At 39.3% G+C, this 17,944-nt stretch overlaps 1 protein-coding gene across 2 annotated transcripts in view; it reads right to left on the bottom strand.

The window, feature by feature from the left end:
• LOC126457354 (deubiquitinase OTUD6B) overlaps positions 1-17,571 on the bottom strand; it is a 50,475-nt gene extending 32,904 nt beyond the window's left edge. Inside the window, exons 1-3 of one of the 2 annotated variants that reach the window (XM_050093586.1) lie at positions 17,296-17,571; positions 12,103-12,245; positions 11,720-12,024 (exon numbers count right to left, since the gene is read on the bottom strand). In XM_050093586.1, coding sequence (XP_049949543.1) covers positions 11,720-12,024; positions 12,103-12,245; positions 17,296-17,371 — 524 coding nt within the window. In that variant the 5' untranslated portion in view covers positions 17,372-17,571. The remainder of the gene's footprint in view (positions 1-11,719; positions 12,025-12,102; positions 12,246-17,295) is intronic. The other variant, XM_050093585.1, reaches the window with a different exon arrangement.
• Positions 17,572-17,944: the final 373 nt, after the last annotated feature.

Raw genomic sequence — 17,944 nt, 5'->3', positions numbered from 1 at the left:
GTAGCCAACAGATATTTTAAAAGGATTGGTCAAGCCAGTTCAATGAAATTCTCATGACGGTGTAGAGAAATAACCTTTGACATTTGCAGGCCCTGTGTACGTGGGCAAGCCTAATATGGCTGAGGTGCAACAAGTGCCTCAGAGTTGCTTGCCAACAACTGTTTTACTCGATCAACAAATTTTGAGGTTAAGCAATTTTTAATAGAGGTTCTCGCACACACAAAATATTCTAAGATCATAATGAGTGCAAAATAGAATGATGCTTTCTCACTGTTGTAGCAGTAATAAACTGACATATAATTTTCTTGCTGCTGAAGATGGGACATTTCTTACTTCAGGATCCTATTCTAAAATTAGAAGGAATTTCTATTGGCAGGAATCATATCAAGATATTTTAAATGTTTATTTAGAGTAGAGAAGAATCTTTTCATTTCATCTTAGTAAAGTGCTGAGAAGACCTGCAAAATTGTAACTAACCTAATTACTCTTATATTGATGGATCCGCAGAACAAAGCACTCCTCAGATACATGAAGTGAAGTGTTTTCGAGGTTACCTGGAGCATTTGGAACTACTCAAGTAGAAGTATTAATAGTAAATCAAGGATGTATCCAACAGTTATATGAGCGCTATCCACAAAGTACATTATGTTTTCATTTGTGTCCGTTAGGGGCGGGGCTAGCGCGGCCGTCTTAGTGTCATGGCATTCAGCCGCTCAGTCGGCATCCTGCCATGCTAGTGAGAGGTTCGTGCTGTACTCCGTTGAGTTACTGTGACAGTTTGAAGTGTCAGCGTTAATTGAGAATGCCGCGAAGTGTGAAGTGTGTGCTGTAATAAGGTTTCTGACTGCAAAAAACTGTACACCGATAGAAATCTATCGGCAGCTTTGTGAAGTGTATGGGGACAACATAATCACTGAAAGTGGAGTGCGTCAATGGGTCATAAAATTTAAAAATGGCCGAACTAACGTTCACGACGAAGAGCGAAGTGAAAGACCCAGCATAGTGACTGCCGAACTTGTCGAAAAAGTCGATGCCGCGGTCCGTGAAAACGGTAATTTCACAATAACGGAACACTCTATGAGTTTTCCACAAATTTCACGAAGTTTGTTGCACGAAATCATTACCGAAAAGCTTGATTACCACAAGTTTTGTGCAAGATGGATACCAAAAATCTTGACAGAGATTCACAAAAATCAGCCAATGGCTGCAACGTTAAAGTTTTTGGACGCTTACGAGAAAGATGGCGACTCATTACTCGATCGCATCGTTACTGGTGACGAAACATGGGTTAAGCATGTGAACTGCGAGACAAAATTGCAGTCAATGCAGTGGGGGCACACAAATTCCCCCCAAAAACCCAAGAAATGCATGCAGACAATGTCAGCAAGGAAGGTGATGGGGACTGTCTCTTGGGACAGAAAAGGTGTGATTTTTGTGGATTTCCTGGAAAGAGGCACTACAATAAACTCTCAAAGGTATTGCCAAACTCTGCACAACCTCAGAAGAGCAATACAAAACAAGCGCAGGGGAAAGTTGGGCTCAAAGATCTTGCTGATTCACGACAACGCCCGGGCCCACACGGCAAATGCCACTCGTGAAGTTCTCAAATCTTTTAAATGGGAGTTGTTTCCTCATCCACCATACAGTCCCGACCTGGCACCGAACGACTTCCACTTATTCCCAGCAATGAAGAAGTGGTTGGCTATGCAGCATTTTGATGACGATGCACAGCTTCAAGAAGAGGTAACCACGTGGTTGAAGACGCAGGCGACCAAATTTTACGACGAAGGAATTTCCAAGCTCGTCCATCGCTACGATAAGTGCCTTAATTTAAATGGCAACTATGTAGAAAAGTAGTATTTAAGTGTGCCTTTCATCTGTATATAATAAAAAAAAATTTCCAATACTTTATTTATTTTTAATTCCAAAACGTAATGTACTTTGTGCATAGCCCTCACACCAACAAACCACAACTAGTAGAACTAGGTATTCTCATTAGCTACCCATATCTCAAAATTACATACATCAACAAACCTGCTACATTTCTTACAATAAAAATCAAATTCATACCTTTGTAAATATAAAACAAATACAGAATATCCTAAGACAAATCTAATTTCTCCCTACCACAATACCTTAAACCACATCAAACAATCCCCCTCCCCCATGAAGTTAACCAACAACATTCAGCCTGTGCATTTCCCCAACAAGCTTCAAAAGACACTGAAAAGGACAACTTTCTGGTAAACTCTTCCTCCAACAACACTCATTAAGATGATACTATAGAGCAGAAGGGCACCACTTCCCTTACCCTACAACAGACTTCACAGCCCCACAATAACCCTCTATAGTATTGGTACAAGCCATCATTGCATAATCTTAAAACCCTACACTATGGTTCACCTATAAATGTCAATATCCCCTGTCTTATCTCCCAGTTTGAAGAACAAGAATCTACAACACTAGTCAAACCCTCTACAATACACTCTTCAATTAACTAAAGCAAAAATTGTTTTGTGCTCCTCCCCACCACCCTAAAAACCACATGAGAATTCTCACCTCTGGGAACAACAACCACCACCTCACCTCACCCCCACTACTCACTCCCATGTTCCCACTGGACAATCACACTTCCCACACTTAAGCCTTCCTCAATGCAGACTCGTCATTCTCTAGCCCTACTCCCCTCAAAGTCCACTCTACAGTTTAGGAACTCCAAACACACCTCACAGCTAAAAGAAAATCAATCAAACAAACATCTATCACTGACACTTGTTTCATGGGAACAAAACCAAATAAAATAACAATACACCAAAAATAAGTTAACATAACAATACTCCACATGGCTAACCCGAACCAGGAATCCAAACTGACATACCTCCAAATATTGCTACTATGGCACTGCCACAAGTACTCGTCCCTGGTTAGAAGGGCAGCAACTTTCATCAACTGATATTTGTGTAATGAGCATTAGGCTGTGGTTCAAGGCACAGCTCTCTGTCTAACACACTGTCTTCCAATGCTTTAACAAATCAGTAAGTTGTTAATGACTCCAACGGGCTCAGCAAGCCAAACTGTTTATATGCATCCACACAATGGTCAGTTCAGTACATCACCAGATTGCTACCCAAGATCACAGAGTCGCACTGATGTATGCTGTGGAATTTGCAGTATAGAGGAGCGTCAGCTGTGTTGTGTGTGTGCACATGTTAATTACCATCACAATGAAGCTGTCACATGGCTTTCTTCGCCAGCCGCCACGGGCGTTGAAATCAATGACAAATTGCTCCGAGCTGTGATGGAGTTTTTATATTGAGATGTATGTTCTGTTGTGTTTTCTTTCCAAACTGCCACTACATGGTTTAGAGATGGACAAGTTTTGTCTTTTGAATAGATTTCATATCACCAAACTATTTACTATAGTCTCTGGCAAAGAATTCCAGTCCATAAGGAATGTAACGAAAAGACAGTTCACACTCATGAATACTCATTTCCATGCACCTCAGGCTAGCCAGATTGGTCAATGACGACTAACTCAGTATGATAACAATGGTGATCTCAACTAAATCTGTAACCCTATCCTGTACCATCTATACCGTTCGCTTCCATAGGTTAGCCTAGGCAGTGACATGATTTTCAGTTCGGTAGCTGTTTTGCATGCTACTGAGGCCCCTTAATGATCCATTTGCCTGCTGATTTCTCATTGCTCATAAATTGTACTGAGAGATGGTGAGGTGTTGGTAAGGCCATTTATTTGGTTTGGTCTGCTTTGATTGCGCAAATGATCTGTTATTCTTGAAATATTAGGTGATTTTTAGTTTTGGTTTTAGTAATTAGGTTTTACTGAAGAGTCACTGGCATACGTTAAGAGTAGAAAGCGAGTTCATAAATGTTATTATACGCACATGGAAACGTGCATTCTCAGTGGCCAGGAAATTTTAGAAGTCACTGTTTTTCTTTCAATCCATCATCAGATCCTGTGAATTGCTAGTGTGGAATGTTTTCTCATAAAATCCAACAACAATGTTCTCTGCACCATGGAAATTCGTCCAACCTGGCATGGAATGGAAAGTCTGTGGCACCTTTCTCACACAAGCAAATGTAAACAACATATAAACTTTATTCATGTTGTCCAAACAGTTCCTTTTGATTGTGTGTGGTAAATTTAAAACAAAACCAGCAACGATGCACTATGTCACTTTATGATTGATTGGTTTTGACCAGTACTTCTGGCCTTCCTCAGAATAACAACCTGTGTAAAAATTGTAGTCATTAATTTTTTGTGTGTCATTACACCCATTGAATTAAAAGACAAAAGGCTAAAAGAAGCATAGAGGCTTCAATGAAAGAAAGACGCCTATGTGCAAGTGAATTTGCATAGGGCTATGTCTTGTCAAAGTGCGCACTTTGTGCTGCTTAAAGATGGGAATAAGAATATTTAACACAACAAAATGAAAAAATAAAATGGAGGGTAAGAGAATAAAAACGCTGAACATCCAGAAAAACCTTAACAACTTCTCCTGTATAATCTGAAACATACCATGCATTCCTTTACAACACTAGTAGCTACACAACTTGTCACTTAGTACCACTACGAACATTTTGCCCATAAGATGTTATTAAAAAATTTTACATTATGTATCTTATACGAATTTGCACAAATGTTATTACAAACCTAAAACAACATGTGCAAATGTGGCTTAAACAATAAAAACAAAAGTTAAAGCACTGCTACATCTCAAAACATTTTAAAATAGAAGGTACTACATGCTAGTGCCACCATTTAGTAGACCTTGGAAGCAAATGAATAAAGCACTAGGCATCACGTGCTGTTCGCAAATTGCAGCTCTCAGGTTTGGACTACCGGCTACAAATTTCAACACAGGTTGTTATTCTGAGGAAGGCCAGACATACTGGTCAAAACCGGTCAATAATAAAATGTCTTACTGCATCCTGGTTGCTGGTTTTGTTTCACACAATGACAATATGTGAAGCCATTTTAGTGTTTAGTCTTGTTTCCTTCTGCCATTTCCGCTGATATCTTACACGTCCAACACTATTCACTGTAAACACATTTTTCAAAAACAATAATGAAAAACTAAAAGCAGACTTGATCTGACAGGTTTCTGCATCACAGGAGGAAAGTCTCTAGAAAGCGTTAACAAAGGAAGATATAGGGGACCAGAAACCTTCCAATTTTTATGGCATTTGCATACTGAGGTGGACTCTGTGACAATGGCAGACAACCTGCTGCACACGTTGTGGAATAGTTGTCTGCTGCCGCCACTGAAAGCCATAATAGCGTCAAAGACGGAGATGGCTCAGGATCAGGTTGCAGACAGAATTGTGGACGCTATGCCCAGATTAGTATGTTGGTCACTACGTAGCACATTGACGACACAGAGTAATCCAGTTCCTTCAATAACATTATCTGCCTCAACTAGTGCATCAATTGCAATGTGTCACAGCCTAGTGTCAACACTGGTCACAAGAGCAGATTACAACAATCTAGTGGCTAACATTGAGGCCCTTACAAAGAGGATCAATGAGTTACCATCCCAGCAAGACAGCAGCATCAACAGATGCCAGTACACAGGAGATCTGGAAATCGTTCCTCTGCTACTTTGTCGACATATGGACAAGATTATCACACTGATTGCTGGTAGTACAGGAGATTTGGGGACCAGGCACACAAGCGCACATCGCCCTGTGTGTACCTAACAGTGCCTTTTTTCAGTGACCAGAAGTCAGGCTACAAATATCTCGTTGGATACCAAATCAAACTTGTGCATCCTTCCTCAGAGACGGCTACATTGTTGTAGGCCAGCAACACTCTTCTGCCTGTTTGCCATGAACAACTTCAATACCGCCCTGCAGCATCCAATGGAAGTAACTAGACCAGGAGCTACACCATACTTTCATATGGGATTTCACAATTGTGGACATCACTCAGCCCATCATCAATGCTCATCTGTCAGCATATTACCACTCGCTACTGGATGTGACAAGAGTGTGATTGGTTGAAGGTATAAACAGCATGGCGATGTCTGGCTTCTGTCTCTGCAGAGCAGAGTATGCGTGACTACTATAACAGTTCCCAGGTTTGACGACCTCCAGGAGCACCAAAAGAGGTATATCATGACAGTGTTTGTCTTATCAAGACCACAAATGGCCTGTCAGTGTCCTGTCAACCACGACATTTGGCTCCAGATCAATTTGCGATTGTCAAAGCAGAATTTGACGTCATGCAGAGAGAGGGAATTATGCTTCCACCCTGTAGTCTGAGGTCCTCCCCTTTACATCAGAAAAAGGATGCAAGACATTAGTGTGGAGATTACCAAGCCCTAAATGCTCAAATTGGTATTCTGTTCCTACAACTATGGATTACGTGGCCTGACAATTTTTGGTGTGCTGGACTGTGCTACTGTGTTGCATACTCAGAGATCCACAGCAGAGGAAGATGTTCCCCGAATACGGCAATCATTACTCTATTTTGTTTGTTTGAGTGTCTGTATATGATGCTCCAGACGCAAAAGGCCACATGAACTTGGCAGCAATTTATAGATGCGGTACTGCAAGGACCACCCTTCTGTTTCTCATATTTAAATGATACCCCATCTTCTTGTCAACCATGGAACAAGATGAGCAATATGTGATACAGGTTCTGGCACTGCTAAATAAATACAGCATAGTGCTAAAAACAGCCAAGTGTATTTTTGGACAGCCACAAACCGACTTTTTAGGACACAGAATATCATCTGAAGGCACACTTCCTGTGCCTGGGAAAGTACACACCATTCTGTAGATTTCACGCCCACTTATTGCTTGGGAGTTAAGGCTTTTTCTCAGAATTTTAAATTTCTGCTGCCGATATTTACCACACTAAGCAGTATTACAAGAACCTATCACAGCACTCGGCGGCCTGAAAATCAATGGGACTTTACCAATCCACTGGATTGACGTCATTTTTGGCTTTTGATGCAGCAAAGTGCAGAACCTTTGGCTTTCTACTCCCATACACTCTCAACATTTCAGCAGAACTGGAGAGCTTCCCTTACAATATTTCAGATGATAAAATACTTCCACCCACAACTGGAATCAACGGTGTTCACAATTTTTATTGACCACAAGCCAGTGATGTACACATTTTGGCAAAATAACAACTGCTGACCTTGCCAACACTTCCAACTCTTTATACATAGCACAAATCAGTGCAGACATTATGCATGTATAAGGTATTTACAACATGGTGTACATCTGTCTCACATCTATAGCATTTCAAACAGTTCCAACACCATGGATTTCACCTCGCTAGCTGGGGCACAGAAATCTGACCAAGAGCTCTGACACGTCTCAATGACTAATCGACAGTGTTGAAGTTGAAATTAGTGGATGTACAGGCACAAAAATATACTATGACTTCTCAACTGGTAAATCAAGGTCATTCTTACTGGTACTGCTTTGCATGCCCACCTTTGACAACCTGCTCAACTTAAGGCATCCGGGCATCAGGTCAACAGTTTGCCTACTCTCTCACCAATTTGTGTGGCTGAGTATAGAAAAAGAACATTGGAAATGGACCCACACCATGATGAATGTCAATGGAGTAAGATCAACCACCACATACGCTCACCAGCTGGGAACTTCTAATGTCAAATACGCAATTTGCACATCCGAATTGGACATGTTCTCCCAGCTAACAATGTTCTCAGCTACAGTGCATCACAAGGCCATCAATTACTACTCAGTCAGCAACAGTAAGATTGAGCACTGGCATTGTTCACTCAAGGCGTTCAGATTGGATGTCAGCACCAACAATATTGCTGGGCCTCCAACGACATATAAACCCGATTTAGACACTTCAGGTATAAAACTAGTTCAAGCCAAAGCCTTGCTCCTACCTGGAGAGTTTGTAGAAGCACAAACCCATCACAATCATTACGTACCAATACCAGCAACTTCATACTAAAACTGAGATAACATGTAATCCGACTCAGCCCACACCAAGTCTCAAGGGATGGCACCCGTATCACCTGCGTGCATCAAGCATTACAGACATGCACTCACATCATGCTCCACATAACCAGAATCAGGTCGTCACAAGACACTGGCCTCCACAAGATGTTACAGCGAAAGAGACACTGGTTGATTGAGAGTAAAAACAGTGTATGTTCCACAGAATGAGTGACCACTTCACGCTCAGTGACCAAACCCATCTATACCAGCACCAGCACCAAGATCACTACCATCTGTTGCAGAACTGCTGTTGACGTGCCAAGATCTGGATGGAGAGTACACTCCCCATAATGCTATTAGGATGGTACTCCGCTTCCCCCTAGGGGCTGATGTAGTGAATGAACCACATTTCTCTCAATGCAGTGTGAGTTGTGTTGTGTACACGCGGTATGTGTTAATTACCATTATGATGCAGCTGTCACACGCCTTCCTGCGCCAACTGCCTGAGGTGCCGAGATCGATGGTAAATTAACTCCAAGCCATCATTGAGATTTTATGGAGTTCTGTTGCGTATTTTTTCCAAACTAGCATTAAATAGTTTTGAACTGAAGGATATGTTTTGCCTTTTGAGTAGATTGTGTATCACCAAGCTATTTACTACAGTTCCCAGCAAGGAATTCCAGTGCTTAAGGAACATAATGCACAGTGTGTTCAAACCTACGAATATTCAAACAGATCGGTCAACGATGATTAATTCAGTACAATTATTAGCACTAAGGCTCACAACTTAATTACTCTTCTTTTTTGTAGAAATCGTTTCTGTGCTTTTGAATTTTTATGGTGTCTGCACATCCTTGCATAACAATTATTAAATCCTGCTAAAAGCAGTGTCAGAGAGATATATTTATGGTATACCAGTCTTAGTGTGCACTATGCTAGTGCTAATTTATCAGTCTTGCCCAGGAGACAACTGCTCATGTTTGTTAAGGTGGGTGCAATGCATATTTTTTTATTTTTAGTTCCTATGTACATTTGCCTCCTTTGATATTGTCCAGCATTTGATATCTTCTTTTTCCTCTTCCCCTTTTCCCTCCACCATTCCTTCCTTCACTAAACAGTCCCTCCTCAAACAATGTCCAATCCAGTTCCGTTTTCTCTTTCTGATGACTTTCAGCATGTTTCTTTCTTCTCCAACTCTTCTTAATACTTCTTCATTACTTACTCGGTTTTCCCATTTCACTTTTTCCATTCTTCTCCAATCCACATCTCTAGAGCCTCCGATCTTCTTTCATCTTCCTTCCTCAATGTCCAGGTCTCCGCGCCATATAGTGCATTCAGAAATGAAAAGACTGGCTATGGACAGACAAAAGTGAATGAGGCTTAACCCATTACAAGACCTGCCATAAGGCAGAATACCATACTGCTGCTACTGCTACTACTACTACTACTACTACTACTACTATGTACATTTGGCCACAAGTGCAAGGTATTTTATATACTATCACTATGGCAAGTGGCAGGCATGGGTCCTTTGCAGCATTCAAATATTCACACACACCTCTTGTTGACATACTGCGTTTTCTGAGTAGTTTCCTGATGTGATTTGTGTCAGCTTTCACAAACGGAAGGAAAATTTCTGTTCAGTTGGTTCTTTTTATATTAGAAGCAATAAAGCTTTTAAGAGGTAGTGCTCTATTTATCTCTGTCAGAGAAGCCACTTGTTCTGAAGGCCAGTCTTAAATGATCGAGCTCATCTTCGAAGCACAGTGAGTCATAGAATCTTTTAGCCTGGTTCATCAATGTTAAGATCATTCCTCTTTTCTGCTTGGAATGATGATTGGAATTTCTGTGAAGGTATCTGTCCACAGGAGTGGGCCTCCTATAGTTTGTGTCCTTAAGTTTCATTAGGTTTTCTACTCCAAAAATGAAATTTGACCTCTCTCCTCTTTTTCCATAGTGAACTTTATATTAGAATTATTATTTACGAGATTTAGAAATTCAAAGGGTTCTTTTTCCCTATGAGGTCGTGTAATGAAAGTATCACACAACATGAGGGTTTTTCTTCACTGATTGGAGGGCTGCTTTTCCAAAACTTTCCACATAATGATTAGTAAATTTATGCACTAATAACTCCCAAAACTGAAAAGAAATCAGTAACCAATTAATGATATTAACATAACTCACTGATACGCCAGAAAAAGCAAACTCTGAAAACACTAAGTAACACAAAGCATTACGTACAATGGCACACTAACAAACATATTAAAAATACAAACATCCCACACTATCACAATATATTCCAACATGCCCTCTGCTAACAATTCATTTTAAAGACTCCACAATGACATCACACAACACAAGACAGTTACATCACAAGCCACAGCCAACATGCCACATTGCAATTTTCAGCTGATCCTGCTGACATGGCAAAGAGGCTGTTATGTATACCTGGCAGGGTAGGGATATAAATCGCTCCACAATTTTGTGAAAAGCAACTTTCCATGCTAGCAGGAAAAAACACACATTATCAAATGGCTCCTGTTTTAATGAAGGCAGTTGATATTCCATGTTAAAATATTGACTCCAGGGATTTGTTTTCACACTACAGTGAAGCAAAGTGTTGATGGACCAGCAGCATCAGGTCTCAAAAGAGAAATTAGAAATTACAACAATGTGTTGTTTTGAAAAGCTTTCAACAGTGACTGGATGTGGAGTTATATTTGTTCCACTGATTAGACTTTGTAGGTTGAATGTGCATTTCTTTTTCCCAAAAATGGAAATAAATGTGATTTGTGATGTCATAAATGTAATGTAACTGATAAATTTCAACGTAACACTGAAGAATAATAAAATAAGACAAGAATATAGAACATACTTGAAACATAAGCTGTCAAAAAATAACACCAAAATTTGCAAAAAATTAACACTTAAGACGGCAAAATATAAAATGCAAAAACTGTAATATAATAAAACTATTTTTCCTGCCAATAATTATAAGGTATACTGTCATGGACAATAAAGCAGAAAATCTGCACCACTGTGTGGAGAAGTCTTGATTTCTGAGGAACTACTGAGTGTTTTCAAGAGAGTTGCTAAGCAGTGCATGGAAGCTACGTCCATCAGTACTTGCAGCAATGCTACTGCATTTCCTAATAACTACATGAGCAAAGTAGGTGAAACTTAATAGTGCTGTCAGTCTTAGCCCTCATAAACTGTAAATTTCCAATTCCTTTTGACAAACAGCATTACCACTATAAACAATAAAAAAAGTTTATACCATACCATAATTCTCCTCTTTTTAGAAGCTCTCATTGATCACAATACTAGCCATTGGTGTAGGACCACTAGTTGAAAATATTGAAGCAAAACCAGGCTTTTATAATAGCTAGTGAGGGGGAAAAAAAAATGATGTGTAACATAGGTCTACTGCTGATAAAGTCTTCAGGGACTGAGTGCGATACAATAGAGCAAGGTTGGTGAAGTTGGCCATGTATTTTTCACAAGGAATTATCTTGGCATTGACCCCAGTTTTTTTAAAAAAGTCAGATGGGAGTTTGCATTCTGATTCCCCCCCCCCCAAAAAAAAAGGCTTGCATACAGTCAAAAATATTATAAAGAAGTACCCTGTGTTGTGCCATGCTTCCAAAGATAGTTACAAATAGATAATCAGTAAAGCAGTCTCACCAATCTCCATGTTAATCAAATTATGTGAGAAGGGGTATGCCTTCAATATTTTGCATGAAGACGTTACAGTAGTACTTACCAGTTGCCATCAGACGGTATTTCATGTAACATCAATTTCTTCTCTTTCAGAATTTGTTTTATCTTCTGCATTTCTATGTTTCTAGCTCCCTGTATATTTTCTGTCTCCTGTATTGCTATTAATCTCTCTCTTTCCTTCTCTTTTGTTGCTTTTTTCTCTCTCCTTTTTTGTGCTTTTGTTATACGTTTCTGCAGATGTGGTCCACCACAATTTTCTTCTTCCTCCTCCTCCTCTTCCATTACTTTTTCTTCAGGTTGTTTTTCATCTAAATGCAACTTTTCCATATCTGTTGACACCCCATTAACCTATGAAAATAAATAAGCCACTGTTACGTGAGTTGAACATGTGTTGGGTGAAAAGTTGAACATTAGCACATTCTTAACCTCCGTAACTCCTTTTAGTTTATCCAATTCCTCATTCTGTTTTTTCTCTAATTCCATCTCTAGTGCAGCAATTTCCTCCATAACTTCTTTCTTCTTCTTCTTGTCACCTTTCGTTGCTGTCTTCTTAAGTGCTTGAATTTTACCTGGAAAAAAGAAAACAGATTTTGTAATTATACCAGCAGAAAAGGTATATCAATAGCCCTACATAGTAAAATATCTAGTTAAAAAAAAAGGCTGAAACATTGTCAATATTACCCAGAATTGTGATTGCTTCTATATAATTTTATTAAAAAGTTGTGTGTACAACAATGACATAAAAAAGTAAAAAGTATAAACGCGGGGGGGGGGGGGGGGGGGGGGGGGGGGGGGGGGGGAAGGAAAAATACTGTAAAACTTTAAAAGTATACTGCTTATCTCCTACTGAGAGAAAATAATGGCATTGTAACCTCAAAACTGGAATACTGTCCACAAGAGAGCAATGATCAATTATAATGTGATATGCTGAGTGTAATATACCATAAAGACCATTCACTACAATAGAAATTCATGAACTGATTGACAGCGTATCAGAAAACGCTAATCTAACCAGAGTGAATGAAAGGAGCCACAACATCATTAGTCAATAATTTGCTTGTGTTATGGATCACGTCATTCACAATATTGACCAGGGTGGTAGAACATTAAACCACACGATCTGCTTTGTAGGCATGCTAGGTGTCACCGTTCGCCCAGATAGCTGACTGGTCAGCGTGATGGATTGCCGTCCTACGGGCCCAGGTTCGATTTCCAGCTAGGTCAGGGATTTTCTCCGCTCAGGGACTGGTGGTTGTGTTGTCTTCATCATCATTTCATCCCCATGCGGTACGCAGATCACCCAATGTGGCGTCGAATGTAATAAGATCTGCACCAAGGCGGCTGGATCTGCCCCGTAAGGGGCCTCCTGGCCAATGATGCCAAACGCTCATTTCCATTTTACCATTCTCGTGAACTGATCTCCTTCCAACCCAATTTGCATTGGTACCCTACAAAAGGGCTCCTAATTCCCGTTCCTTTCCTAGATAACAGAACTGCATGACGTTTTTCTGTTGAATGAATGTACCAAATGGTGTGACACACACAAAGGGTTAGAACACACAGGGTGTTACCAGTTACAACAATGTCACATGTGCTACAGTATCCCCATGACATTTGAATCTGTCGAGTACTAAATGCCAGCTCTCACTGTGGTTCGCTATCTATGTTAAAATGCAAGTCCCCCTGTAACTGTCTGGAAAGTTACTTCAAACGTTGGAGGAATGCAATAACACCACACCTAGGTAAAATAAACAAAATCAATCTTCAGGTTGACATCATTTTGACCTTATACGACATGCTCTGATATTATGCCAATGACAAATGCCCAACAGCACAAAATAAAACAAACAAACCAAATTATCTTAAGTATCCTTAGCTATCAATATGCGTTTGATTCAACTCATGTCAAAGATCTGGAATGTGTGCCATATCCAAGTCACAAGGTCCTAATTTAAAACTTGTAGTCATGGATATGCTGTTCGTTCATAGTTAATAAAAATCTGATCATATGATGTGCGGGCACCTTGGTTAATTAAAGAATCTATCCCGAATTTTATCCAAGAGTGAGCTTTCCAGGGACATGCAAAAAATTACACTATAAACTCAACGCCACGAACCTACTACGGTGTCGTAGCAGGCGGAGAGGTGATACTCCGATGTGGCACGTCCCAGGTGGCGGATAGGGGGGTCCTCACCGGTTTACCGGCGGACTTGAGCGAAATAAAATAGCTCTCGCGGACCAAACACTAAACAACCTCTACGGCTAACAACCGTAGTTGTAACTCGGAGCTTGCTCCATACAAGGTTGACTACCTTTGAAAGTCAAACATGGAAGGAAATCTTTCAAGGAATAATCCACCGCTTGGCAATAACCAAGGAAGACTGCACTCGGATACGGTGGGCAGTCACCTGAAAGATAACTTGGATGAGTCGGAGCATCTGAAAATACCCAAAACGGACAGATGACCAAAACTTAAGACAGGACAAATAAACTACATTGCGACACACAATATAAATTCCCTCATACAACCAGGCAATCTCAAAATTCTGACGGATGAAATGGATCGCACGGGGATTCTCATAACCGGACTTCAAGAAATGAGAAATACTGATCAGGAGCCGACAGAATCACAAGGATATAGGATTTATAAGGGAATACCAGGGAAAAGAGTCATGAAACAGTGTCCACAATTTGGAACAGGATTCGTGGTGAGTCTGAAAATAATAGAGTCCATAATAGAATTTAAAGCACAATCTCCCAGGCTCTCAACATTAACTCTAAAAGCTGCAAATAAAATGTACACAATAATAAATGCCCATGCCCCGACAAATGATAAAAATAATAAAAAAGAACACAGAGAAGAGGTAGAAAAATTTTGGGAGCTCTTAGATCGAACGACGAATAACATTAATAAAAATCACATCAAAATTTTAATTGGAGACTTCAATGCCCAGTTAGGAAGGGAAAAGAGATATAGAGACATAATAGGGAAATGGACAGCACAAAGAAGAACAAACAAAAATGGCATAAGACTAGTGGAATTTTGCAGAAACCATGACATGATCTCAAAGTCGATGTATTTTAAGAGAAGACCAAGTAAACTAAAAACTTGGAAACATCCAGACTGGAAAAAAGGAGAATGGCAACTGGACCATGTCTGCATGGATAAGAATTACCACAAGGAAATTTACAATGTGAAAGTACTGAGAGGGACAGATACCGGATCAGATCATTACATGATAAAAATTAAAATTAAATTAACCCCATTAGCAAAGAAAAAATTCCACCAGAAGAAGAAGAGAACCTATGACCCTCATAAACTGATACAAAATGAGGATTATGAAGCACAAACCAGGGATATAAAAATAACAGATGATCTGGAAGAAATAATTCCCAAATTGAAACAAATAGCTGAACAAGTTGCCCCTATAAATCCAAGGAAAAAACACCAGTGGTGGAACGATGAATGTGATGAAGCAGTGTTGGATCGACACCAAGCCTGGTTAAGGCATCAAAATGAAAAAACAGAAAAATCATATTTGGAACTCACAAAACAAAGGAAGACAACACAAAAAATAATAAGGAGAGTTAAACGTCAGTACCAAAAAGATATACTTCTAATGATAGAAACAAATAGTGAAAAAACAAACTCAAGAGACTATTACAAAATATTTGGCAGACAATTACAAAGATATGATTCTCCAACATTAATGTTAAAAGATAAAGATAATAACCTAGCCCATAGCAATAGTAAAAATACAAAAATTCTAGTAGAAACATTTAACAAGTTACTAAATTGTGAAGATCCCCCAGAACTTCTTCAGATAAACACAGAAACCCCAATTAAAACACCAGCAGAAAATATAAATCCACCTACAATTAATGAGGTCTACAGAGCTTTGAAAGAACTCAAAAACTACAAAGCAAGTGGAGAAGATCAAACGTTTGCTGAACTTTGGAAATATGCAGCAGAACCAGTAAAGATAGCATTACACAAATGCATAGTAAAAATCTGGAATGAAGAGAAATTACCAGAAAATTGGACTACTGCTATAATACATCCATTACATAAGAAAGGAGAAAAATCAAATCCAGACAACTATAGAGGAATTTCCCTTTTGGACTGCACGTATAAGATCATGTCAAGAATACTATACAACCGCTGTAAAGATCAATTAGAACTGGAACTGGGAGAATATCGAGGAGGATTTAGATCCTGGAGAAGCTGCCCAGAACAGATAATCACCTTGAAGTTAGTTATGGATGTCTACAAAAGAAGGCAAAAACAACTAGTCATAACCTTTGTAGATTTCAAAAAGGCGTATGATTGCATCCATAGATCTTCAATGATGAAAATATTAAGGAATTTTGGACTTCATCCTAAATTAATAAAAATGATACAGTTAACCTTAACAAACACCAAATCCAAAGTAAAATTTAGAGGAGAAATATCTGAACCATTTACAATTAAAACAGGGTTGAGACAGGGAGATTGTTTATCACCATTGCTATTCAATTGTGCTCTTGAATATGTAATGAGAGAATGGTACAAGGAAAATCCTATGAATATTAAAATTGGAACTAAGAAAGATAAAATAAACCTAAATTGCTTGGGATTTGCTGATGACCTAGCATTACTAGCTAATAATATTCAGGAAGCCACGAAACAAATAACAAGCTTACAAAATATAGCACAAAAATTAGGACTCCAGATATCATTTGAAAAGACTGAAATAATGGTAACGGATCCACTTGTAATAGATCACATCACAATGGACAATAGGGAAATTAAAATAGTGAAACAATTTAAATACCTGGGTGAAATTATAACACATAAATTGGACGAGAAACCTGCATGGCGAGCAAGAACTAATAAAATGATAAAAGCTCAAAAACTAACATGGTCTATATAATAAAAAATGTCTATCAATTAAAACAAAATTAAAACATTACAAGACGCTGGTTCAACCAGAGGTTACATACGGAAGTGAAACTCTTTTTAAAGTCACCCAGAAAAACAGAATTGACGAAATTTTAAAAGTAGAGAGAAGAATTGCTAGAACATGCATAAATAAGAAATATCAAAAAGCTGGGCAATGGCGGATAGTTCCAAATGAAGTGGTATACAGAGAACTGGAGCCCATCACTGATACTATACGAAAGAAAAGGATCTCTTTTTGTGGTCACATTCTGAGGACACCAGAAACCAGATTATCAAGGAAAATTATTGAGAAACTCTGGAATTTGAAACAACAAGGAGGATGGCTTAAGGAAATAAGAGAGGATATGGAAGAACTGGAAATAACTCTGGATGATTTGCAGAACAAAACGCCAAATTTAAAGAAGTTGAGGGACACAGAAATAAGATTTAAACCAAAAACTGACAAACGACATACAATGAAAAGGGTATTTACAGATAAGGAACGACGAAAAGCATCGGAACGAATGAAGAGATACTGGGCCACTCGGAAGGGGAAAATACCAAAGAAGAGGACCAGAAATGATTGACTGAAGTGGTCCAATGAGGCCGTAAAAGCAGAAGAAGACGAAGAAGAAGAAGAAACTCATGTCTGTGGAACTTCTTAATTCAATATATGTTTCTTTGATACAGTAATTACTTTGCAGTTCCTTCTTCTCTTTTCGGTGTTTCGTTAATAGAGTTTCTTCATCCATGAATTCCGTGTCATCTGCCATAGTCACTTTCTTCTCTTCTGCTATCAAAGAAAAAAAATCGCGTACAACAGCGAGGACAAACCAAGTCCGCTCTCAATTTCACAGAAACGTCATCTTCTTGTTAAATATTTCTAATGCCTGAAATAGGCACTTATCATATGAACACCTCCTGGCTCCTCCTACAACTCCAATGTCAACAATCCAAAGATCTTAGTTGTACACGCGTGTCTGGATCAACGTGCGTCTCGCGGGCCCCGAGGAATCGCTTCATGACGTCATCAGGAAGGCTGAAAGCGTGACAGCGCTGCCTGGTGACTAGACCTGTAAACAACTCTGTTGACGCAAGTGACGTCACACGTTGGTCAGAGCGTTTGTATTGTACAGACTTGCCATCAGCTATTGTTTTGGAACGTCAAATCAATCCAGATTGTTTGAATGAAGCTTCCATTAACAGAATTAAATGTAGAAAGAAGGTTTGAATGCGAATAATCTGGATTATGATGACATAATAATCCGCAGCGTAGTCAAAGTTACACTTTAGAGTCTTACGTGATTGATTGAAGCCAATTGATAACAAATTATTGGTCGAAAGGC

This window comes from Schistocerca serialis, chromosome 2, assembly GCF_023864345.2.
Source record: "Schistocerca serialis cubense isolate TAMUIC-IGC-003099 chromosome 2, iqSchSeri2.2, whole genome shotgun sequence".
In the NCBI taxonomy this organism is placed as follows: Eukaryota; Metazoa; Arthropoda; class Insecta; order Orthoptera; family Acrididae; genus Schistocerca; species Schistocerca serialis.
The sequence above is the reverse complement of the archived record's forward strand: the minus strand, read 5'-3'. Positions and strand labels throughout refer to the sequence as shown.